Below are 26594 nucleotides of genomic sequence, written 5' to 3' on the forward strand. Positions count from 1 at the left end.
GTTCAGACATGCCTTCGCTAGAAAGCAGGGCTCAGGGAGAGAAAGGTAATCACTCGGTGGAGGGGGTTTAGAAGTAGAGGACTTTTCGAGTGCTCTGTTGTGTCGTGTTTTGTTTTTTAATCTTCATTGATTTATTTAAAGTAAAGGGGAGTCTCTAGACCATTGGTTCTAATCTGGGGGCAATTTTTCCTGCCAGGGTACACCTCGCAGTGTCTGGAGATATTTTTGATTGTCACCACAGGCGGGGGAGTGATGCGCTTCTGGCATCTAGTGGGTGGAGAGGCCAGAGATGCCGCTAAGGATTCTACAATGAACGGGATAGCCCCACAACAGAACATTATCTAGCCCACGATGCTGGTAGAGGCTAAGTCGAGAAACCCTGCTGTAGACCAGTCCAAGGAAAGGGAATTTAGTAAAACCTATTAGTAGCAAGACTCCTTAGTGGATTTCTTGAGTTTGCCTTCGTTAAGGGCTTACTGTGTGCCAGGCGCTGCTAGGCGCCGAGGCTCTAGAGGCCGTGATTATGTCTCGTCTCTACTATCCTTTGTACTTGGTCTTCTTTTTAAGATGACAGAAATTCCTCTTTCCCTTTTTTGGGGGGGATGTAAAAGAAGTCTCCCTCATTGGGAAGCATAATCCCAATAGAAATAGAGCATAGGGGCGCCTGGGTGGCACAGCGGTTGAGCGTCTGCCTTCGGCTCAGGGCGTGATCCTGGCATTATGGGATCGAGCCCCACATCAGGCTCTTCTACTGTGAGCCTGCTTCTTCCTCTCCCACTCCCCCTGCTTGTGTTCCCTCTCTCGCTGGCTGTCTCTATCTCTGTCGAATGAATAAATAAAATCTTAAAAAAAAAAAAAAAGAAAGAAAGAAATAGAGCATAATCATTTTAATGGGAAAATTTACAGTGTTTTGAACTCAGGGAGAGACGAAGGGAAAGGCTAACGTGAGGCTGTCTTAGAAGTCTGAACCCCTGTAGTAGGTCTGATTGAATTAGGACAGTACAGGGGAGGTTTTAGGCAGAATTTGAGTTAGAGCATTCCCCTTGAGTGGGTTGCCAAAGGGGATTTCTTTGAACTCAGTTCTCGAGGCCCCTGGATTCTAGAGTCTTCCCAGACTAGCAGCCAGTCCATTGGTCACACGGATCTAAACATCTGTGAAATTTTCTCTTCAGGGAGAAGGAACAGAACAAAGAGAGAAACATCTGACTTTTCCAATAACCGCCAAGGATGAGAGATTAAATGCTGTTTGCTAAGTACGATGGGCCCCAGAAAGGGAACAGAGAGGCCAAATGAGCAAATATTGTCACGCTCAGTACCCATTGGTACAAAGTGCTTCATCCAAACTACGCCGCTCCCTCCAATTAAAATACCATCATTTTGGTCTTCATGTTGGCGATGGAGGATGGTAAAAATTTTCAGTGATCTCCAAATGGCCAGATTTAACCCAGCTGCCTCGTGCTGGGGCATGTCATTGAGCTGAGTTTGCTGTTGTGTTGTGACGATCATTTCCCACTTTTCCCTCTGTCCATCAGTTCCTCTCTGAGAGTAACGCAGCTGTTTAGTGATGGGTTCCAACACTGGGGGGCTGGGCCCCTCTGGGTAGTCAGAAGAGTTACTATCATTGGCGTGGAGAGAAGGAGGGACCCTTGGCTGCCCAAGGGCTCCCTGGTCCTAGACCCTAAGATCGTCAGCTTCTGCATCTCAGGCCCCTGAGCCCTCCTCCTTGGTGAGCTCTCCATGAGGCCAGTGCTTGAGAGAGGGAAGCACTTGGGAGGGGGAGCTCTGGAAGTAGCCAGAGCAGCAGATGAAAAGGGAAAAAGTGGGACACCTTTAAGAAGCCTGTGATCCGGTTGGGAGGAGAAGGTGTCACAGCATAAAAGGCTAAGGAACGGCTGGAGGCGGCAGGAGAAATGGCTTCACAGCCAGCTGAAGTTTACTCCCTGGAAACTCTGCCCCGTCCTCACCACACGATATCACGGAGGGGGCAGCTCCACGGACAGAGGTGGTCAGGGCTGACCTTACAGGAGTAGGGGAACCTGAGTTGGGCCTGTAAAAAATGACAAGGTTTGCTCTTTGTTCACAAAGTAATCCTTGTAAAGAATTCCAGCATATCAATAGGTAACATTGAAAAAAACCAGTGTCCTAAGATGCCTCGTCACAGAGATAGCTGTGGTTAAAGTTGGTGTTCCAATCTTTATACATAAATGTGATGCATCAGTAACGTTATTTTTTAAACATAAGCCCACGCTCTGCAACCAGACCACGCTGTACCACTTTGCAGTGTGCCTTTTTTCACTAACAGTATAACTTTGCCATCTTCTCGTGGCCGCATGCGTGTCTCGGGCAGGTTTTGTAACGGCTATATAATGTGCCATCGTCCGGTTATGCCGTATTACGCCGTTCCTCATTGGGTGACATGTAGAGCACTCCCATCCTCTTGCTATTATAGTACAGTATGGAGTCTTATGTGATATCTCATAGTATAGTGTAGTCTATAGTAGAGTATAGCATCTGATATGACATCTTTTCTGTGTTGTTCTAATGTTTCTGTAGATTAGATTCTAAAAGTGAAGTTGTGGAGCCATGGGTATGTGGATTTCAATCCTGCTAGATACAGCCAAGCTGCCCCCACTCCAAAACTATATTAAGTTACCTTCTGACCCACACTTGTACACCCACAAACAATTTTGAAATCAGTGAGACTGAAGAGCAGTGTAGTGAGGGCAGAGGGAATAATAATCCCAGTGCATATTCAAGGGGGAGTGAATAACTAGCTGTCTGACCGAGGCAGAAGGCCTTGAATGCCAAGCTAAGGAATTTGGATTTTATTCTGCAAGCAGCAGCAGGCTTTCAAAGCAGAGGTCACCTGCTGCCATGCAAGGGGGCTCCATTCGTGACCTCACCAGGGGGATGGTGAGGGCAGGCTTCTGGATGCCAAGAGGCTGGGGATCCAGCAACTCCATCAACCTACTTCTTTCCCTGTCCCTCCACCCCTTTCATGAACAAGTAGCCTTCAGCCGTCTCAGCAGCAATAATATTTCATTAACGGACAGAAACTTCTGGAAGTAAAAAGGCATTAAACAGCCGTCCAGGCCTCAACAACCCTGGCAACCTCAATTTTAGACCAATAATCGGCAGCTCACTTCCCTAGGAACAAATAGGTAATCTCTTTAGGATCTCAGTCCTTCCAAACAAAAGAAAGCTGGGTCACCAGGTCTTACCAAAGTACCATGCGTAGTGCTGATTCTGAAAACTATTGCTGTTCTTTTGGCCTGATTATGTGGAACTATTTACCATGTGTTAAGCAAAGGCAAATATATTAGCAAAACAGTAGTGCCGAACTCCATCCTAGAGAAAGGGTTTTCAAGTCTTAATTTTTCAAGGGAAAAAAAAAATTTTTTTTTTTAAAGATTTTATTTATTTATTTGACAGAGAGAGACAGCCAGCGAGAGAGGGAACACAGCAGGGGGAGTGGGAGAGGAAGAAGCAGGCTCACAGCAGAGGAGCCTGATGTGGGACTCGATCCCGGTACGCCAGGATCACGCCCTGAGCCGAAGGCAGACGCTTTAACGACTGCGCTACCCAGGCGCCCCAAGGGAAAAAAAATTTTTTAACTATTGCAGTAATTTGCACGAATGAGGTCCCCCTGAGCTCAGTGCCTAGAGTAGTAGTTGGAAATCTTAACAATTGGATCTGGTAGTGAAAGGCCAGACCCAAGTAGGTCAAACAAAATTGAGGCAGATAAATTCCAAATACCAGACAAACCCAGAGATTCTAAGTCTCTGCCAGGAGTAGAGTTGCTGATTATGGCATGGGATCATTGACTCGATAGAAAAAGTCCTTGGGGAAATGGCTGTACGTCCCAACAGGAAGGACTCATCCAAGCAAAACATCCATAAAAGGGAGAAACAATTGGGCTTGTTGTAGAGGGATCTATGCAAGAGATAACCTCTAGAGCCTATGGATGGGGATTCCCACCCATGCTTTCCATGTGAAAATGACTCAACCCTAAGGTAACAAGGGGCCCTTGGCTCTGCCACGCTTCCCAAGTGATTACAATCGTCGTACTGCATCACCACCAATTACTGTATCTTGTATCTCTTCCTTCCTTCGAATGAGTGGATGGAGAGATGGAGAGATGATGGGGTGGGGTGATATGATAGGAAAGGCAAGGCATTAAAGTGACTAGCACAGTCCCTAGCACACAGTAAGCATTTAATAAATGTTCCCTTCGCCTTGCTTGGGCTCTGGCATTGAGATCTGCAGATGTGTTGCTGGGATGATTGCTCAGTAGAAACCATGTGTCTTCGGAAAGTGGCTGCTGTGAATGGTACTTTGGGAATTTGTTTGCATATCGCTTTTTGCTTGTTGGCGTGACTGAATGGAGAAGAGAAACAGAGGGTTGGTTCCCAAGATCATAGAATCCTCTGCGTGTACAGCGAGCTCCTTCAGAAACTACAGCCATTTTTATTGCTGAGATTTTTTTTTTAATGGGTTGTTATTTCTTCTGTTACTATGTCACCTGAATTCAGAACAGCATGTGCCTCTGATACGTCACCTCTAAGAAGCCTTAGAAGTTACATTTATTGTTTGTTGTGCGAACTTCAGGCTTTCTGTGGCACCGGAGTCCCAAGATGGTGCCCAGTGCAGTTTTGACATTCTATCACTGTCCAACGTTCTTACCAGGTGTATTTTATTTTATTTTATTAAAGATTTTATTTACTTACTTGTCAGAGAGAGAGAGAGAGCGTGTGCGCGCGCACAGGTAGAAGGAGGGGCAGAGGGAGAGGGAGAAGCAGGCTCTCCGCTGAGCAGGGAGCCTGATGTGGGACTTGATCCCAGGACCCTGGGGTCATGACCTGAGCCAAAGGCAGACATTTAAATGACTGAGCCACCCAGGCATCCCTTACCAGGTGTATTTTAGAAGAATAACATTTAAGACTTTAAAAGAAGAAAGTAGGAGCCAAAAGACCCAAGGGTTTCAGCCAAAAGTGAACAGATGCACCCAAACTCTTCTTCAATTCTGTCTCATGGGGAATCTCCCTCCGTACTTTCAAAAAAACAGGCTTTAAATCCACAGCCTGCTCAGAAGCCAGCGACATCGGCTTCTGCTATTTTTAGTTTTAGTAAATGAAAACGCCAGAACTTCTTAGCCCTTAGAGCAGAGTTTCCAAATCAAGTCAGAATCACCTTGGCAGCTTTACAAAATGCCAGGTATCTGGACCCTACCCTAGACCTACCAAACCAGACACAGGAAGATGGGAACCAAGGATCTGTGTGTCATTTCACCAGGTTTGGGGAAATAGCCTCAGAGCAGAGTTTCCCAACCTTTTTCATGCCATGACACATGTGGAAAATCATGGGGTTTGATTGGCATATCAGGGAGGAGCTCCTGGTCAGAGATGACCCACCCAAGGGTCAGATGACCCAGTGTGCTTCCCCAATGGCCAAGAGGAGCAGTATCTTGTCACCTCTATTATTCAAGGTAACGCAGCTCTGCCTAAGAGAGCTCCATTTCCTGTGTTCAAGTTTCTTATACCATTTTACTGTTACTTAATTTTGTGGAGGGAAAGGAAATAGCAAGGTAAACCTGGAAGACCACCTATTCACTACTGAGGGGAGGGGTCAATGCCTTTGAATTTCATTCTGTCTATTGGGTATCTGATACCATCTGGGGAGTCACATCAACGTCTTCCTTGCCAGCCAATGGTGTTAATTATAATATACATTAGCTTAGTTTCTTCCCACATTGCTTCTGAGCCGGGGACTGGCTTCGGACTGACCCTCATCTAAGTTAATTTCCTCCACTCTAAGACTGATCGGTGTCCGGCAGGTCCTTTGGCTCAATCTTGTCCAAGACTTTTCCCAACTGGCTCTCCAAGGATCTCCAAGAATCTCTACAAGTCTGATGATGGAGGTTGTATTTTTCCTCTTGAGACACAAGACTTGACCCAGCGATTCTCTCCTCCACTTCTTCTGTTTATTCAGATTCCAAGTACAACTGCTTAGCTTCTGCTCCAGAAATATCCAGGAAAGAATAGGTGCTATTAAATTGCCTGTCTCCATCTTGTATTGCGAAGGGGCCCAGAGAAAGACATACAATTACTAGCTCATTAACTTGGGCCTTAGAACTTTCCACAGATCGCTCACACACTTGCTAAACCCAGACCCAGAGGGACAAGAACTAACTTCTGAGGGGCTCCTGGGTGGCTCAGTCCTTTAAATGTCTGCCTTCAGCTCAGGTCACGATCCCAGGGTCGTGGGTTTGAACCCCACCAGGCTCCCTGCTGAGCAGGGAGCCTGCTTCTCCCCCTCCTACTGCCCCTCTCCCCAGCTTGTGCTCTCCTTCAAATAAATAAATAAAATTTTTAAAAAAAGAGGACTTGCTTTCGAGAAAAATAAAAGTCATTGCTAAGTTGTTTTATTCGGTTGATCCCAACAATCCAACAGAACAGATATTGCCTCCACTTTATAAATAAGGAAACTAAGGCTCAGAGATTCTTTTTTTTTTTTTTTAAGATTTTATTTAGTTATTTTAGGGAGAGATAGCAGGGGGATGGAGCAGAGGGAGAGGGACAAGCACAGAGCCCAACCCAGGGCTCAATCCCACGACCCAACCCGAAACCAAGAGTAGGACACCCAAGTGACTGAGCCACCCAGGTGCCTTCCAAGCCTCAGAGAACCTTAAGTAACTTGCTAGAAGTTTTAGGAAGCTTCAGGTCAGACCCCAAAGTGTCCATCCCTAAAGAGTGAGCTTCCCCCAACCTAGCTGGCTCCTTCCAGTAGAGCTGGAGGTACAAACAACTGTCGTCTTTGAAAAACCCTCGATTTGTTTCATCTCTAAATGTACCGCATTAACCCCCGAGTCTCACAGATCATCTGAATGGAGAATTTTTGGGAAGGACAGGGTAAATAGGAAAAGGGATCTTTCTAGTCCCTTCGTTAACCCTCTATGGGTTTAATGATCTACTGGACCTCCACTCCCCGCGTTTGGGGAAGAATTTCCTCTCTGTGGCTATTCTAGAAAATAGTGTACTGGACAAAACAAACCTAGTCTGGAAAACAAAAACAAAAACTGGCCTTCCTAAACTGGGTAATGCAGGAACCCGTTAAAGAAAAAAAAATGTTACAGCCCCCGAAGAGACATCCACAGACCCCAGTTTGGGAAACATTCCTTTTCTCGCAACAGTCTCGTAGTTAAAATAACCTGCCCAGATTGACACCGGGAGTAGTTGCTACAGCAGAAATTCGAACCCACGGATATCTCATTCCAAGCCTTTTTAGTTGCTTCCTCGGTTCTGCTCCACAGAACCTTGGACCCCACAGAGTTGCTTCTGGGCCCAGTAAACAATGCAGTACATTGTATCAAACAACAAGGGTTGCTATACAGCTATAGGGCTCCACTTGTCACTTTCATGCTTTATATATGCATTGGGATTCCCAATAATATTATATTTGGAAAAATGAAATGGGTTCTAAAGCTAAAATAAGTTTGACATCTACGCTTTAAAAATGAAAATCCTGGGGCACCTGGGTGGCACAGCGGTTAAGCGTCTGCCTTCGGCTCAGGGCGTGATCCCGGAGTTATGGGATCGAGCCCCACGTCAGGCTCTTCCGCTATGAGCCTGCTTCTTCCTCTTCCACTCCCCCTGCTTGTGTTCCCTCTCTCGCTGGCTGTCTCTATCTCTGTCGAATAAATAATAAATAAAATCTTTAAAAAAAATAAAAATAAAAAATAAAAATAAATAAAAATGAAAATCCTTGAGTGCTTTCAAATTACAAATTGATTGGCCGAGTGAACATCTCTATCCCAGTTTCTCTTCAACACGTTGGAGGTCCAGGTTTCCCAAAATAATACAGTACATGAGAGGCAAGCTAGATTTAGGGACAGTTAATCCAGTGCTGATCGCTGTTGCCATGTTGCAAGTCATCAAGAATATTTGTTAGTCTGTTATGAGCTTTTGATTTATCAAGCTGAGGGCCAAATTGTATGTGCTCGGTATGGGTCAAGGCTATTCATGCTTCATAGCCTGTGTCCCAACAGCACTGCTACAATGAGGGTGAGCAGAAACAATCCACAGCAAGCAGCCCCCGTTCAAAGGCTGCAAACTGAGCCACATCCGAACCACCCTCCTGTATTGGGAGAACCTGGCTCACTGGCTGTTGGGAGAGCCGGTGCCTGGCCTCACTGTCACACGGTCAGAGGGTGGTGCTCTCCAGTGCGCCCTTGAGTGACCGTACCGGTTTTGATTAGGTGAGCTTAAAAATACAGAGCCATATGTGTTCGTGTGGAAAGGAACAGGTTAGTGTTACATAACAGGATTTTAGGGCGCTGTCTCTTGTAGCTCTAGAATTGGGAGCCAGACCCAAGGCTGGGGACAAAGGGGTTATGACTTCACATTCCACAGGCAGCTGCTAGTCACCAAGGCCAGGTTCTCCCCAGGGCTGACCCAGGGGGCCCAGCTGGCCCTCCCCAGCTCCTAGGCTGTATTTGGAGATGGGGGAGGGGACTTCTCAGAGTCACTGGGGGTACAATTCTTGCCTAACCCCAAAGCCGTGTGAAGGGAGTATTCTAAGAGGATTCATTACAGAAACTGGAACATCTGCAAAAAAGCTGACTATTTGCCAAGCTGCCAGCCTACGGGTCCACCCTCAGCCCTGCCACCCTATGGGACGGGAGCGAGACTGAAAAGTGGCCGCAGAAGTTTGTAGGGGAACATAGAGATTGATGCCTACTGCCCATCTGGAGACTTCTGAAGGAGGGGGCTTGTGGAAAGAGCCCGTGGCAGGAGCTGGTGTGGAAGTGTGGGCGAGTCAGTCTGGGAATAGGATGCAGGCATTCCCTTGGTCATCATAGGAAATGAAGATAATTGTGTCCTGTTGTGAGAATTTGTTGTGAGAATTCCGGGATGTTTGCCCTGAGACCAACGATTCCTTCAGTTGTGACACTACCTGGAGTTAGTATCAGACCCCACAAGTTCAAGGCTCTGTCCCACAAAACCACTCCCGTTTTAGATGCCAGTTGCAAGTCCGGGGCCACCTGTCCACATCGGGGGTTCCCACCACCTCCTCCTCTGGTTCAAGAATTTGCTAGGAAGGCTCGAAGAACTCAGGAAAACACTTTACTTACGTTTACTGGTTTATTACAAAGACCGCAACTGAGGAACAGCCAAGCGGAAGATGCACAGGGCGAGGTAAGGGGGTGGTGGTGCAGAGTTTCCATTACCTCTCCAGGCATGCCACACCCCCACCCGCCTGGCAGCTCTCCAGACCTTGTCAAAAGTTTTTATAGTTCAATCTCCAACCCCCCCCTCCCTCCCCAGAGATCAGTGGGTGGAGCTGAGGGTTCCCACCCTCTCCCTGCTAGAGCTTTCTGTAACCAGCTCCATCCTGAGGCTATCTAGGGGCCCCACCCGAAGTCACCTCAAATAAATTTCTTCTTATACAAAGATTAAATAACAAAGCAGGCTCTGGTGCTCGGGGAGCATCTGATAAACATTAGCTAGTATGTTCATTTTCCTTCCATCCTGCTCTTTCTTCTGATCACCTCTAGGGAGTCTTTTTTGACTTAGACTTCTCCCTCAGTCCTCACGAGCACTGACCGCGGCCACCCTCGTGGCTAGAGACTATTAAATTATTTTGTAGTTTATGCTTAAAATTTCCATGCTCATGGTCCCTCTTCAAATAGAGAGTTTGGGGGGTTTCTGCCACCGAATGATAACTGAGAAGGGCTCAGGACACACACCAAAACACCTCTCCACCACATCCCCCTTTTTTCTCGGCCTTTCTGCCTTTCAGTTGCACTTTCTGAGTCAAGCTCCTTTAAGAGAGGCACTTTGCAGAGGAATAGCACAAGTCGCTCAGTGTTTGTGGTACACTCTAGTGCCAAGAGCAAATGCTTTAAAAATAGCACTTTAGGTATTAACTGCTAACAAAGCCAGAATTGGCTGCTTGTGGCTACAATTTGCATTTGGGGTTGTGTTGTTTTGGGTTTTTTTTTTTTCCTTTTTTTTAAGCTGATGCGTAGCAATTGACCTTTTAAGTGAAGTTTTAGGTCAGTTCTCAAACACACTCTGAAAGGTTCTTGGTTTTGTTTTGTCTTATTTCAACAGCTTCATTGAGAAACAGTTCCCGTACCATACAGTCACCCATTTCAAGTAGAGAATTTGATGGATTTTTGTATATTCACAGATATGGGCAGCCATCACCACACTCAAATTTAGAACATGGTCATCGCCTCAAGAAGAAACCCTGTCTGCTTTGGCTGTCACTCCCCTACTTTTTTACCCCCAATCCCACCCCAGCCCTAGGAAACCACTAATCTTTTTTTCTCTGTAAATTTCCCAGTTCGGGATATTTCATATGAATGGGGTCCTTTAATATATGGTCTGTTGTGACTAGCGTCTTTGAAAGCCCCATATTTTTTATGTGCATTCCGTTTAGGATTCTAGCTCAGGTAATCTGGGTCCAAATTCAGAGTTAAGTTTTACCCGGTTGAAATGCCATTCATTGATGGGGAATGAGAATATCTGCCTCCCTTTGGAGTCTTCAAGACTCCAAGAATGCAGGAAAAAAATCTGATAAGTGTTGTTAGTTCATCCCTATTTTGGAACCGAGTATTATAGTTACATAATGTAACAATTCCTAGCCAGTTACTGCTTAGCCCTATTTCATTTAACATTTATCAAAAACCTCTAATTTCAATTAACAGGGCAAGCCCCTGTTGGATTTAGTCCTTTGTGGTTCAAATTGAAAGAATAATTAATCACAGAGACTTTATGTCTCGGTGAACGTTGACTAATAATATTGCCTCTGAGATGCCAGCTGAGCTCCAGCCAGGCCAAGACCTCCTGGAGGCTTCTTCTTGCACCTCCCGGGGGTGAAGCTGATTCTAACAAATGTGGGGACACAGTTTCACGAGGGCTGCACTAATGAAGTCCACCTTTGTTCTGCTTTGTCCAAGTGCAAGATGGATGAAGCCTGGAGGTGTCATTGGCTCTCAGGAGGGAAAGCCTTCCAAAGAAGATGTGCCTGCCTGGAAGAGGTGGCCAATGTAGGGGCCAAGGGCAGCTGCTCCAAAGGTGCCACTTTGGCATCTGATTATTTTAAATAGAAGTTACTTAAGAGTGGGGTAACTGGGTGATGGACATTAAGGAGGGCACGTGATGTAATGAGCACTGGGTGTTATATAAGACTGATGAATCACTGACCTCTACCTTTGAAACTAATAATACATTATAGGTTAATTAATTGAATTTAAATTTTAAAAATTTATTGGAGAAAAAAAAAAGTTACTTAAGAGGTTGGCTGTGCAAGAAGGACACTCTGGGGCACCTGGCTGGCTTAGTCAGTAGAGCATAGGACTCTTGATCTCAAGGTTGTGAGTTCGGGCCCCATGTTAGATGTAGAGATTACTTAAAAAAAAGGCGGGGGGAGAACACTCAGACCCTCCTCTGTCCTCCTGAAAGCAGGAAATAAATCTCTCTTGTGAAAGGTGTCCGGCCCGTATCAGGATGGTAGAGAGACATCCTTATCACCAGAAATGGGACATTCAGGGCACAGAAGGCTCTATAAACAACCTTGGTTACATTTTTACTAGTTTACCACCCCAGCCCAAATTCTGTATAGAGTGCCTTCCTAACGGAAGATCCCAAAGTGAAGTTTTCTTTGTCCTGTCAATTCCTCACAGATTTATTGTCTTTTTGTCTAAAAAGTATGAAAACAACCTACCTTGGTCGTTTCTTCAGGTCTCCATATCATTATTGGCCCTCTGTGCACGCATAATAAAACTTTGGAGTTTTTTCTCCTGTTAGCTTAACAAACCTATCTCATCTAAATTTAATTCTTAGTCCAGCTGGAAGACTTTGAAAGGTAGAGGAAGAATTTTTCCTTCCCTTCACCAGTTTGATCTGTCTGGCTTGGGAAAAAGCCCTGGCACCCCGCTCACCTACCTCCAGCTAGATGGGCTTTAACTAACTGCGAGGGTCCAATTTGCCATCCGCCAAGCCTGGGGGTTAGTACCAACAGGCTCTGGAGCCAGAGGTCTCATTGCGGATGAATTTAGAAGCCCCCAGCCAGCTGCTGGGCTCTGGGGAGCTATACATGGAGCACCCTGGAGGCAAGAACATTGCTTTCAGGGAGCTTCCCCATCATCCAGTGGCTCCACCTGTAGCCAGGGGGACGTTCAGTGCTCCATTACGCAGTGAGTGAGCAAAGCTACGGATGAGTTAGTCACCAGGAACTCTGTATACAGATTTGCCTTGTGAAAATTATGACCCACTATTATGGGTTGAATTGTGTCCTTCAAAAAGATATGTTGAAGTCCTAACTCCCAGTACCTGAGAGTGTAACCTTATTTAGAAATAGTGTCTTGACCAAAGGAATCGAGTTAAAATGAGGTTGAGTGGGCCCTAATCCAATGTGATTGGTGTCCTTATAAAAAAGGCAAAATGTGGGCAAGTATGGAATTCCGATATTGGAGATGAAAGTGGAGGTTTACAAACTTCATTTGAAGATAGAAAAATGAAGGTTTAAAATCTAAAAACAATCCAGGTCTTTTATACAGAATGACATGAATCATATAACAGAGTTTGAGTCAGGACCAAAAAAGTACAGAAGCTGTAGAAACACAAACCAGAAATTTATTTTTTTTTAAAGATTTTATTTATTTATTTGACAGAGAGACAGCCAGCGAGAGAGGGAACACAAGCAGGGGAGGTGGGAGAGGACGAAGCAGGCTCCCAGCAGAGGAGCCTGATGTGGGGCTCGATCCCAGAACGCTGGGATCACACCCTGAGCCGAAGGCAGACACTTAACGACTGCGCCACCCAGGCGCCCCCAGAAATTTATTTAAAAATGTAAAAGGTTAGATGAAAGGTCAACTGATGTGTGAATGGGGCAATTTAGATATTTATGTTCACAAACTCAAGTGAGAGAAATGACAGTTGAAGAAAATGATTTCAAGTGGAATGGATATGGGGGGGTTGGTTCATGGGCACGGGTCAGGGAGGGGTAGAATGTGACCAGGGAGAAAGGTTTGCAGTGACCAGAATATTTCAGATAAGATTGTTTTTCCCCATCTTCTCATAAAGGCATTCAGCTGAATGTTCATTTCTGATCTTGAGTTTTTATTAAAGGAGTCCTCTGGTAAATCCTCTCCCTTATCTCCCTCCCTCTCTTTGAAAGTGTATCCCTAATTATAGGCCATGTATAAGATTTACTAGATGAAATCAGCAGCTGTAGATAGGACACCAGACTTCAAAAAATCAACCCACCGTTACCATAAAAAGCCCAATTGTTAATTGCTTCTTTGGCATCTGGGTATAACAAAAACACCCTTTGCTATTTAACATTAAAAGTAAATATAGTAGAAAGAGCATTGGCCTAGAATTAGGGGAGCCTGGGATTCTAGTGTCCTCCTTGTTACCTAGTGCTTCTGTGCTGTGATCAGGACCCACACATAGATTTTAGCATCTGCATAATTTCTGCTGTGCAGACGTTATTTTTCCAATCTTTTTCAGGGCTGATGTTTGCTGTGAGGCCCCGTCATTTTTAACTCTTTTGGAAATGCAATCCACCAGTGTTCCATGTTTTATTTCTTGAGAATCCTGAACCTGGAATGTAAGCGAAGCTTCTGGAGTAGGTGCTATTTCAAACCCAGGAGTGGTCGGCCCAAGAGACAAGCTAGGGCTAGTCCATGAATCAGGGTGGGGTGCAGCCAGATGGCCCAGGGGCCTCCCATCTTCTGGCCTCTCTCACACCCCTGCACGAGACCGCAGACGCATGAAGGCAGCTCCCGCCACAGCCCAGCCATGGCTTTTACTTTTTCCACCTTCTGTGCCTGGCCCCTTGCTCTGTTTGCTGGCTCCTTTGTCTCTTACACGTCTGCATTACTGGGAGTGTTGCCCTCCTGCTTTCCTCTGGAACTGTCCTTTATTTACCTACTTGCTATTCCCTGTTTAACTCCAGCCCCTACATTTTAACTCACATGAACTACTTGGCAGCTGTAAATTTCCTTTGTGGCTTTCAGGCATGTGGTTTATTGTATGAACTTCTGGTGTGTTCTGTAAAAAAACAAAGCAGCATTCATTCTTTTCATCGATGGTGAACCCCGTGATTGCACCTGTTTTGGATCCAAGTGATGCATCTATTTTGTTTTCTCTTGCTAAGGAACCATCATCCACTGCAGAATTTAGTGACTTAAAACAACAACAGAGCATTTACTTCTCACAATTCTGCAACTTCGACTAGCCTTAGCTGGGCAGATCTTCTGTTCCTCGTGGCATATGTTTGTACTGAAATATCAGATTTGACCTGTTGGCTCACATGCGTGGCTTCTCAGCTGGAATGCGGAGCACCTCTCCCCAAGGCTAGCTTGGGCTTCCTCCCAACATGGTGGTCTCAGGGGAATCAGACCAGACTTTTTACATTGTATCACACTTCTGGTTTCTAGCTTCCTTTAGAGACCTGAACTGACACAGTGTCATTTCTGCATTTGCAATTGGTCAAAGCAAGTTCTAGGTCCTGCATGGTTTGAAATGAGGGGAGACAGCCTCCAACTCTTGGTGAGAGGAACAGCATTCTGGCACAGAAAGGGAAGGAATTGATGGAGGCCATCTTTGGAGATTTTCTACCGTGGTCTCTCCCTGGTGATACCTCTTGATTTATTGGTCTTCTCTTTTTATTCTTAATGGCATTATAGGGTATAGGAACATGGGGTAGGCAGGCCTTGGTCCCATGGCCTTAAACTGTCAAATCTTTTACCAGCAACTCCAGGGTGCTTTGGAAAGGCATTAGTGTCTCTGCCCCAGGCTGCAGGATTGCACGTGTTACTTGGATGCTTCTGTGACCGCCCTAGGAAGTACAGTCATAGCTAACATCACTTGAGCACTTGCCATGAGCCAGACCCCGTGCTTGTACCTTTTTCATGTATCATGTTATTAAATTAACATAATCTTTCCAGGCCTGTGCATATAATTTCAGTGGCAGTTTCTGGGTGGGTTCCGGTGCTAAAAATACAGCATGACAACATTGGTACCAAAGATTTGAAAATGCTACCCATACTCGGATTGCCAGCCCCTCCCTTCACAGAGCACTTACTCCCATGGGATACTTAGGACGCGTTCTCTTTTCCTTCTTCTCTTTCAGAATCTCTTTTGTCAATTTGGTATTCCATTAATTATTTATTTGTCCCACTCTGGTCCCTTCTACCCCCAGATCCAATGTCTTCCATTGCAACCAATGCAAATGAAGGACCTTGGGGAAAGGTGAGGGAACGGAAATCATCGAAGTAGAGCTGAGTTCATGCTGAGTGGAAGGAAGTGCTCTGTGACCACACACAGACCACACCTTCCAGGCCGTGTGTGTGTGTGTGAGCGTACACACACACACAAACACACACACACACACAACGGCTGCCCTCCCACACCCTTCAGGGCAAAGAAACCAGGTTAAGGGAGAGCATAATGTAATACCTGGTTCTCTACTGTGCCCACGTTGTGCGTTCAGTAAACGTGTGCTTAGGATGATGACTATGATAATATTATTTTATGCAGGCATATAAGCAAACTCAGAACTAGTACACACCCTGAAAAATCCTACCCAGGTATCACGTAGCGTGTTTTTATATTGCATTTGTGTATTTTTCACAGCTTTATTGATATATGATTTACATAACATAAAGTTCACCCATTTCAGGTGTACGGTTAAATGGTTTTTAGCATATTTACCGAGTTGTAAGCCAGCACCTTACGTCTAATTTTAGAGCATTTTCATCACCCCCAAAAGAAGCCCTGTTTCCATAGCAGTCATTCCCCTCACCACCCCACTCCCCAGCCTTGGGCCACTACTCTTTTTTTCTCCGTAGATTTGTCTGCTCTGGATATTTCATATAGATGGAATTTTAGAATGTGGCCTTTGGTGACTGGCTTCTTTCACTCAGCATAATGTTTTTTGAAGTCCATCTGTGCTAGAGTGTGGATCAATACTTCATTCCTTTTAATGCCTGGATAATCTTATGTTGTATGGACGGACCACATTTTGTGTGTCCATTCACGTGTTGATGGACATTTGGGTTGTTTCTATTTTTTTACTATTATAAGTTTGAACATTCATGTACAAGCTCGCATGGACATAGGTTTCGGTTCTCTTGTGTGGGTATCTTGGAGTGGAATCGCTGGGCCAAATGGTCACTCTGTGTTGAACTTTTTGAGTGATTTACCCAATTGTTTTTCAAATTGGCCACACTATTTTACATTCCCATCAGCAATGTGTGAGGGTTCTAATTTTTTCATATCCTTGCCAACGCTTGTAATGATGCACATAGCATTTTTAACCTGTCTTTTACTTAAGGATTTACCCAAATGTAGCTTAATTCTGATGCCCAGCCACATGTGTGTGTGATGGGTCCAAATAGAGTTCAGGCATTCATTTGACAAACATTTAGTCAGCATCTGTTATGTATCAGGATCATGGCCATTCAGGATCCACTGAAGTCAGGATGATTGTGTCTTATGGAGATGGACAAGCACATCAATGATGAGGGTCCTGCCCACCTGCCAGGTTCATGGCAGAAGAGGCTTCGGAAGCATAAAGGAGAGCATTCATTCTGAACTACACAGGACAGTGTTCTGGGAGGGGGGGATGCTCAAGTCTTAAAGTCTTAAGGAATCTTAAGGAAGGAAAAGAAGGGTTGGTCAAAGGAGGAGTTGGCTGGGGAGAAGGAATTTCAGGAAGAACAGACACTTGCCTAGAAAGTTCTGGAGCTTTATAAGTCTGAAGGGAAAGGTTGTGGCTTTGGAATAATGGTCCAGAAAAGATGCTAGGAAGGTAGGCAAGAACATAAGCACCTTGTACTTCATGCCAGGCATTTTAATATTATCCTGAAGTCATGTTGCTAGAGATGGATTTTGAGGAAGGCAGTTCTAGAATTGGGTCTTTATTTGGGAGGTCACCCCAGCAGCAAGGTACGGAATGTCAGCTAGAGGGATAGATAACAGGGGCAGGGAGGCTGAGGGCTCTGCCTGGATGTCGTGAAGGCCTGGCTCAGCCTCGTGTGGGAGGTGGTCTTGGGGGGTGTGCTGTGTTTTCTGGGGGAGCTGCAGTTGTTTAAATGGCCACCCCGCCAAAGGCCCTTCCACAAGAGGCAGGTCTATAAGGGAAGGCAGGGGCAGCCTACAAGCCCCTCAGAGCCCAGCTGCATGGCCCTGCCAGAGCCTCAGCCGAACCCCAGCGAATAAAGGTCTTTGGTTGTAAGTGCCCTGCTTTCACCTGCCGGGCCTACCCCTGAGGTACAGTCAGGGCAGGGGGCGGTCTGAGCTAATCCAGTAACGTGTCTCAGACCACCTCCCTTTCTGCACAGAGTCCCCAGTTCTTGCTTGGGAGGGGAGACCCTCATTCTGCTTCATCTTGTGGCCTCTGCTATGTTAGAGAGGCTCTCTGCCTCCAAAGTCCTACATCCCACCCCCTGAACAGGGTCAGGGTTGTGGTACAAGGGCCCCAATACAGAGCTGGACAGCAGTCCCCAGAGCCCAGTCTTCTTGATGTTAATGAAAATTACCTTACAGGGACGCCTGGGTGGCTCAGCTGGTTAAGCGACTGCCTTTGGCTCAGCCCATGATCCCAGGGTCCTGGGATCAAGCCCCACCTTGGCCTCCCTGCTCAGCGGGAAGTCTGCTTCTCTCTGCCCCTCTTCCTCTCCCCCTCTCAAATAAATAAATAAAATCTTTTTTAAAAAAAGAAAAGATTACCTTATACATAAATTTTTTTAACATTTTTAAAATTGTATACATTGCACACCTTAAACGTATACAATGTTGTGTGTTAATAACTCAAAAGCTGGAAAAATGGGGCGCCTGGGTGGCTCAGTCGTTAAGCGTCTGCCTTCGGCTCAGGGCGTGATCCCGGCGTTCTGAGATCGAGCCCCACATCGGGCTCCTCTGCTAGGAGCCTGCTTCTACCTCTCCCACTCCCCCTGCTTGTGTTCCCTCTCTCACTGGCTGTCTCTATCTCTGTCAAATAAATAAAAAAATCTAAAAAAAAAAAAAAGCTGGAAAAATAAATAAAAATATTTTTAAATGTATATGTACATTTCTCCTACTTTATTCATTCACACACTCCTTTCGAGGTAGCTCCAAAAAATAATCCTCTGATGAAATCATCAGTAGCTGATTTCCACCTGGCCGTCATTGAGGAAATATTAAATGGTTAAACATTTAAAAATGTTTTTATCTTATCTCCTTTTTAAGCGAAATATAACACAAATCTTATGTCCAAAACTCAGTGAACTTTTTTTCCTTTAATTTTTGTTTCACTTTTAAGTAAACTCTGCACCCAACATGGGGCTTGAACTCACATCCCTGAGACCAAGAGTCGTACGCTCTACGGACTGAGCCAGCCAGGCGGCCCTAGAGCTCGGTGAACTTTTACATATAATCATCCAGATTGACAATCATCCCAGACATTTCCCTTGTGTGTCTTCACACTTATCCTCCCTTCCAAAAGGTTACTGCTGTTATTCCAACTTTTTTTTTTTTTTTTTAAGATTTTATTTATTTACTCGACAGAGATAGAGACAGCCAGCGAGAGAGGGAACACAAGCAGGGGGAGCAGGAGAGGAAGAAGCAGGCTCCCAGCGGAGGAGCCTGATGTGGGGCTCGATCCCAGAACGCCGGGATCACGCCCTGAGCCGAAGGCAGACGCTTAACCGCTGTGCCACCCAGGCGCCCCTGTTATTCCAACTTTTAACACCGTAATCTTGAGCGTCAGCTGGAATCATACTTTGTGCACAACGTGTCTGGCTATTTTGCTCAACATAACGTCTGTGAGCGTCATAGATGCTCTTGCATGTACCAGCAGTTTGCTTTTCTTCATTGCTGTGTGGTACTCCATTGTGTGAATAAACGACAGTTTGCCTGTTTTCCTGCTGATGCACTTTCGAGCTCCTGTTATGTGTAAAGCTGTTGTGAATGTTCTAGTACAGCCTTTTGGTGGCCAGATGCATCCATTTCACCCAGAAATCGAACTGTCGGGTCATAGGTAGGCATATGCTTAGCTCTGTAGCTAGTCATAGGTATTGCTGAGCAGTTGTCCAAAGTTGTTGAAACAATTGACACACCCAGGAATGGGTTGGACAGTGGGGGGAAAAATGTTTCTGTTAAGGTTATAGAATGTAAGGCCAGAGAAAAAATGCAATGGCACAAATCTAGCTTTAAATCACATTTTTAAAAAGATTTTATTTATATATTTGACAGAGCGAGAGAGGGAACACTAGCAGGGGGCGTGGGAGAGGGAGAAGCCGGTTTCCTTCTGAGCAGGGAGCCTGATACGGGGCTCGATCCCAGGACCCCGGGATCATGATCTGAGCAGAAGGCAGATGCTTAAAGACTGTGCCACCCAGGTACCTCTTTAAATCACATTTTTGAGAGCCGCCTGGCTCAGTTGGTAGAGCATGCAACTCTTGATCTTAGGGTCATGAGTTCAAGCCCCACAGTAGGTGTAGAGATTACTTAAAAATAAAATCCTTAGGGGCGCCTGGGTGGCACAGCGGTTAAGCGTCTGCCTTCAGCTCAGGGCGTGATCCCGGCGTTATGGGATCGAGCCCCACATCAGGCTCCTCCACTATGAGCCTGCTTCTTCCTCTCCCACTCCCCCTGCTTGTGTTCCCTCTCTCGCTGGCTGTCTCTATCTCTGTCGAATAAATAAATAAAATCTTTAAAAAAATAAAATAAAATCAATCAGTCACATTTTTGACATGTGAATAGGTGAGCTATCATTTTCGCATTTCTTTACATTGCAAGTCCCTTTCTGATTGAGATGTATATAATTCACTCTTTTAATTAACTGTACACTTCAGGGGTATTTAGTATATTCATGAAAGTGATGCAATTCCCACCGCTAATTCCAGAATGTTTCATCACCCCAACAGGAGCCCTTTTATCCACTAGTAGTCACTCCAGCCCCTGGCAACCACTAATCTTGCTGTCTCTATGGATTTGCCTGTTCTGGACATTTCCTCTACATGGTGGTTAAACTTTTATGTTACCATTTCTTTGATATGGTTTGTTTGGGTTGTTTTTTGTTTTTCAGGATCCTAAGCACTTCAAGTCAGAGAAGACAGGACGGGGGCAATTAAGGGAAGGTTGGAGAGATAGTCATCAACCCATCATGTGTTCCTACAAGCTGGTGACCGTGAAGTTCGAGGTCTGGGGGCTTCAGACCAGAGTGGAACAATTTGTACACAAGGTAAGTGAATAAATGGCAGTTGCTGGGCTGTGGACACAGGGACTGTCTTGACCATAAGCTGAGTGCACAACACACAGCACACCTCATTTCTCATTCTGTGACCTCTGCGTCTATTGGATAAGTATATTCAGGAAGTCAGGTTTTCAGGACTAAGTACTTCTCTTTGGCATCAGACTAATCTAGTTGTGGACAGAAGTACTTGTACTTGGTACTCAGGTTCTTGGGTTCCAGGTAGAGGCACAGGGCTGATGTGCGTATGCGGCCCCCGAGATAATTCTCACTCAAAAGATCCTGCAAATGTAGGGGCTCCTGGGGGACTTAGTCGGTTAAGCTTCTGACTCCTGATTTCGGCTCAGGTCATGATCTCAGGGTTGTGAGATCGAGCGCCACATCAGGCTCCATGCTGGGCATGAAGCCTGCTTAAGATTCTCTCTCTTCCTCTTCCTCTGGCCCTCCCTCCCCGCTCATGTGTTCCCTCTCTCTTTCTCTCTCTCAAAAATAAGGGGGGGAGTCCTGCAAATATAGACACCTAAGGTAAGACACCCCAAGAAATCCCAGTGGTCCTTTAGATAGTGCACCTCAGTATTTCTGGTCATTTACTAATTCTGTTTCCAAAGAATTATTAACAACCTCAAAACACAGATGTCAATTGTATGCCCACGTTAGCTAAACACGTTCATTTTCTCGCAGGAACAGGACTTAGTGATGATTTACGTTTGTTAGGGCGTCTGACATGACACTTACCCTCATGGAAACAAATGGAAAATGCAATGTTGAGCATTGCCTTTTGTAACGCCTCCATTTTCATAAAAATAAATACTCCCCAAGTTGTCTCTACATTCCAGAGAGGCTGGATATCTGTTTACTTTTCCACTTAAAAACTGATAAAGAATAGCTTTCTGAAATTCTTTCGGGGGTCCTGGAATTTAACCGTAATGCCCTGAGCTTTGTATTACTTAGATGGATTTGTCTGCTGAGGTTGGAGGCCTATTAGCAATAAGGTGTGTAAATTTTTGAGGTCCAAGGAATAGATTGAACTTGGGCTCATGATGATAGCAAACTCTAGAACATATTTGAGAGCTTTGGTGTTTTCTTAAACAGAGAAGTGTGTCGATCTGCTCCTGTAGTGCTCCAGAACGCATTCTTTCCAACCGGAAGCAGAAGCCGAGTGAGACACACAGAAATCAAATTCTGGGGGACCGCGTGTTTACCTGCTGTGTCCCAATTATTAAGCAGAAAGATGCTCCCAGAATATATATCTTCTAGCCTCAGCTCTGTGTTTGGCTTAGGCTGTATCTTCTTTGACTTCCTGTAACATCTCGCCCCTTACTTTTTTTTTTTTTTTTTAAGATTTTTATTTGTTTATTTTAGAGAGAGAGAGAGAGAGCAGGAGGGGAGGGGCAGAAGGAGAGGGAGAAAGAGTCCCAAGCAGACTCCACACTGAGCAGAGAGCCTGAGATCATGACCTGAGCCAAAACCAAGAGTCAGGCGCTTAACCAGCTGAACCACCCATGCACCCCACCACACCCCCTTATTTTTTAACCCAAAATGATCTCTTACTAGGCCACTATATTAGTGCACTTAGCATATCATCCTTTCACAAGGCCTATTTAGATTGCCATAGGGCTGGCTCACTGTGTTTCTTTTCTCGCAGGTGACTTTGGCTAGTTTTGAGATTCTGTTTCTTTAAAATACCTGTAGGAATTATGCTCTAGGAAAAGGCCTTCCTATTGCCCATTTCCAAATATAAGGAAGTGTTATCAACACCCCCAAAACACACCTGCTCTGGCACATGAGTTGCTAATGAATACACGAGGCTAGTATTTACATGGTTTTGAAGTACCAGGGCCGCCTTTCTCTGAACACCTTTGTTTTTAAGAATCTATTCACAGTTAAGGGGGGGAAAAATGTTCGAAAGCGAACCATTAGCACATTATTGAATTCTTGTTTCCAGCAGACAGCTGTGTTGTGCTTAATGTAATAGGGTATATTTTACTGATGCCCCAATGCTGTTCTTTTCATTTCCATGAATTTGACACAGTCAGCACTCAAGTGGGTACGGTTTCATGTTGTTTCTTATTTTCATGACATATTTCCTCCTTCTGCATCGTAAAAGCTTCACTAGCTATCCAGAGGCAGGGAGAAATAAACACATCATTATAAGTGCTTCCCTTGTTTCTGCAAATTCACCAGATTAAAATCTTTCATTTACTGAAACGTGCCTGAACCTTTCACAAGAGGTTTTTGACCATCGCCGGATTTGTTTGGCAGGAAGAAAGGAATGTTGAAGGGAGTGCGTGAGTATCTAGGAAACATAAAATGGCATATTTATAGAGGACACCACGAATACCATAAAATTAAAGCACATGAACAGCGTTACACACACACACACACACACACACACTATATATCTTTCTTAGTTTTCTAAGGCCATTTTGTGTCACCATAAGAAACAACTTCATTCCTTTTATCTCTAGTCAGGCTTCTCATTCCCATTATGTTCTATTCTAGTTGAGGCCTCGATTTTATCTCTGTCAGTAATAGTTGACTAACCTGCCTTTTCCCCCTTCTGCTCATGAAAGTCACGCCCAAAAAGATATTTACTTAGCTTGTGTCCCACACCTTCCATAATGGGAAAAAAAATTGACCAATATTTAGGATTTATTTTATCAGAGAAGAACAGGTGCTCTCTGCTTAGAAGTCACTTGCTGCCCAGAACAGCATTCTTGATTTCCCACATTCATGACCTCCTAGAGCCAGTGAAAGACACCCTTCCACAAAGGAAAAGTTGAACCTCTTTCAGGTAGAGATAAATGAACAGGCACGCCTGGGAGGTTCAGTCGGTGAAGCGTCTGCCTTCGCCTCAGGTCATGATCTCAGGGTCCTGGGATCGAGCCCCGTGTTGGGTTCCCTGCTGGGCTGGGAATCTGCTTCTCCCTCTCCCTCTGCCCATCCCCATGCTCATTGTCTCTCTCTCTCTCTCTCTCAAATAAATAAATAAATAAATAAATAAATAATAAAGATAAATAAATAAATAAAAAGATAAATGAAGAGAAAAATCTCAAGGTGGTTAGCCTAGACATGCATTGCCGTCGCTGCTGTATGACTGCCACACAGTTGTCCTTAGTGTACGCACATTCCCAGCCCAACTTCCAATTAAGAGGAAGAGATAAATTGACAGCAAGTATAGCACCATGAAAGGGCTGAGCAGGGGAGCGAGCCCATTATCTGTGTATGTGAGACTGTATTTGCCATCACATGGACAGAGGGATTGAGAAATTTATAACTGCCAGGATTCCTAGAATTAGGAACAATCTGTTTTCCAGGTAGTTTTAACCAAATATGGTATTATTTCAACTTCCTTCTTTTGCTTTTTTAGGTGGTCCGGGACATTCTGCTGATTGGACATAGACAGGCTTTTGCATGGGTTGATGAGTGGTATGGTAAGTCAACTTCCCCAAAATAACTTTCAGAACAACTTCATAACCTGTTGATTTGGGCTTCAGTCCATCTGGCTTCAAATGCTACCTAGAACGACAACAACAAAGGCAGGACTGTTACCCCCTGAAATGGAAATAGCCGTTGTCTGTGAAACATAATGGGGGGGGGGTGTAATGATAGAAGCTTGGTCGAAAATAACCATGATACAGCTGACCCTTGAACAACACGGGTTTGAACTGTGCGAATCCGCTTATATGCAGATTTTTGTCCAGTAAGTATAGTACTGTAAATGTGTTTTCCTTATGCTTTTCTTTTTTTTATCTCTTCCTGGTGATTTTCTTAATAACATTTTCTTTTCTCTAGCTTTATTGTAAGAATAGAGAACTGATTACATAAAACATAGAGAATATGTGTTAATCCATTGCTTATGTTATCAGTGAGGCTTCTAGGCAACACTAGGCTATTCGTAGTTAAGTTTTGGGGGAGTCAACAGTTACACGTGGATTTTCGATTCGGTGGGGGAGAGGGTGTGTGTTGGCGCCCCTAATGCTCTCATTGTTCAAGGGTCAACTGTACTTAGTTATTGACTAGTAAGTAGGACCTCAGTACATTTGATACTGGCATACCTGATAACACAGGCTCCATCATTCTCTCTTGGGTACGTTTCAAACCCATCCTGATTTATCCCAAACTTTGATTCAAGATCAAAACTGTCTGAAGCATCGTATGGAGTGAAAGCAGTCCTTTGATTCAGAGAACACTTGAAACACTCCCTCACCAAAAATATAAGGATTCTGCAAGAATACAAAGCCAGAGGCATAGGTGCCCCTCCATCCTAACTGAGACTATTGTGGCTTTTTTCCTTCCTCCCTCCCTCCCTTCCTTCTTTCCTTCCTTTCATTTCATGATTCTTTCTTTTCATGATTCTTTGTTTTCATGATTTGGGAGGAGTGAAACAAGTTCTGCACATTTCCAGTAAATGAAAATAAGGTTTGCTTCATCCCATGATGGATGGACCACCCTTTCCAGATCCTCAGCACTGTCGTTTGGTCCCCACGAATCTTCTGCATTCCCAGAATCAGCCATCAGAAGCTGGTGTCCTTGACTATAAATAGAAACGAACATACCCGGTCGGTGACTTGGGTTAGATCTGATCGTCTAATGAAATGCCCTCCTCCTTGGCCTGTTCCTGAGTCACACTGAATTTGTCCCAAATGTAACCTAGATTGCATTTTGGTGCTTTTCTGTCATTGTTCCACCAATTCCTGCCTCCTCTTAGCAGAAGGGATCACGTTTAAAGTGAAAAGCTACATTGGACTGAACGGGTGAAGACAACGATCTTGTTAGCTGTTTCCGGGCCACATTTAAAAGACGTGGTTCTGGAGGTTTTTGGTTTTGTGTTTTTTGTTTTTGTTTTGTTTTTTGTTTTTGCATTTTTCCCAGATCCTCATCTTCTGGGTTTGTCCAAAGGCGGACCTCTGGAAGAGATTTCTTTTGAAAGGTCGTCATCTGCTCTTTCTTACCGCACACCCCTAGGATGCTGCTGGCTTGCCGCGTTTTCATGACGTCTCCCCAGGACCTATCTGTGGTTGTCTTTGTGAGGCAGGTAGAAGGAAAGTCTGCTGTGATGACTTCCCCTGATTATGAAACCAATGTTTCTGGGTTTTTTTTTTTTTTCAGGGGAGATTTTCTCAGATTCTTAGAAAGGGAGCAGAGACACAAAAACCCTTAAGAACTACTGGTCTCTCCCAACTTGGGTTCCTCTAAGCTCCTGGTGTCCTTGCCACCAACACTAAGGGAAGATCAAAAGGATATTCAAAGTCTAATTGGCAAGTGAATGGGGACCTCAAGGGCCAAGAATCTGCCGCTTTGAAGACCAGGAGACAGGGCGCTTTGATAGATTTCTCTCTAGTGCCAGAATGCCATAGAGGACTTTCCAGAAAGGGTGGCTGGTTCCTGATGAAGAGGGCAAAACACTGCAAGCCTGTTGATCAGAAAAGAGGGTTTGAGCACAGGTAGGATATAGGAAAACAAAAACGTGGGTGGGCATCCAGTAAGTGAACTGCTCATGTACAAAAAATGGAGGCCGACTCTTTTCTCTCACGCCAGAGGCAAGAAAGAGACTTAAAGACTTTCAGTCCAAAAAAAAAAAAAAATCCTCAGACTATTACAAGGGCCCAAAGCTAGACTAATGCATCAGAGGAAAATATAGGCCTCCAGTCCTGGAGAGCTCTCAGAGGAGAACTACCTGTTTACTCAGGATGGCTTAGGTGGACACATTAACAACTCAAGGAGGCTGTTCACAAAAAGCCTTTCTGTATCTGAGTGCAGAAAAATAGTGTGTGGTTTAGTGGATCTGGATCATGGGGGAGCTGTGTACTCCCCAGAGAAGGTCTCCACCCCCTGTATACACAATCTTCCCTCCAACCAAAACAAGCAGCCTTTTCACTCAGCAAGGGGGTATAAGAACATGCCATCAATTTCATGTAAATTACTGGCATCCTTGCCCCCAGTGGAGCTGCTTGCCCGGAAAACACTGGCTTCTTCCTTACACAGATGCACACATTCAGTCAATCAAATGAATGGAAATAGCGCTGCCCACAGCCTGCCTTCTCAGCCCCTTATTGGAGGTAACGCTAGGACTGTGGGCCTTTCAGGGAAATGGGTGTGTCCCCGTTCGCCTTCAGTTTCGGCTACCTGAAGTTGTGTATTTTTCTTTGGTCTGTATGGGCTCAGTGAGGCTTGCATTAGTCAACATGGAAAAGGTCCAAAGTTGAAAAAAACAAAAAAACCTTTCCCTGTAGCTTATGGCTCTGGTGCAAAGTGAGGTCCCCAGGCCAGCAACATCAGCTCCCACTTCAGTACTTGCTAGAAATTCAAATTCGCAGCCTCCACTCCAAACCTGAACCAGA

General features: G+C 44.9%; 1 protein-coding gene across 3 annotated transcripts in view; it reads left to right on the top strand.

Moving 5' to 3' along the window:
* The window catches only part of PITPNC1 (phosphatidylinositol transfer protein cytoplasmic 1), a 240802-nt gene that overhangs the window by 198274 nt on the left and 15934 nt on the right, over positions 1-26594 (top strand). For all 3 annotated transcript variants that reach the window (XM_040640376.1, XM_040640377.1, XM_008693642.2), the window contains 2 exons: positions 20086-20241; positions 23621-23684. In XM_040640376.1, the coding sequence (XP_040496310.1) occupies positions 20086-20241; positions 23621-23684 (220 nt within the window). The remainder of the gene's footprint in view (positions 1-20085; positions 20242-23620; positions 23685-26594) is intronic.

Source organism: Ursus maritimus, unplaced genomic scaffold (genome assembly GCF_017311325.1).
Source record: "Ursus maritimus isolate PB19 unplaced genomic scaffold, ASM1731132v1 scaffold_24, whole genome shotgun sequence".
In the NCBI taxonomy this organism is placed as follows: domain Eukaryota; kingdom Metazoa; phylum Chordata; class Mammalia; order Carnivora; family Ursidae; genus Ursus; species Ursus maritimus.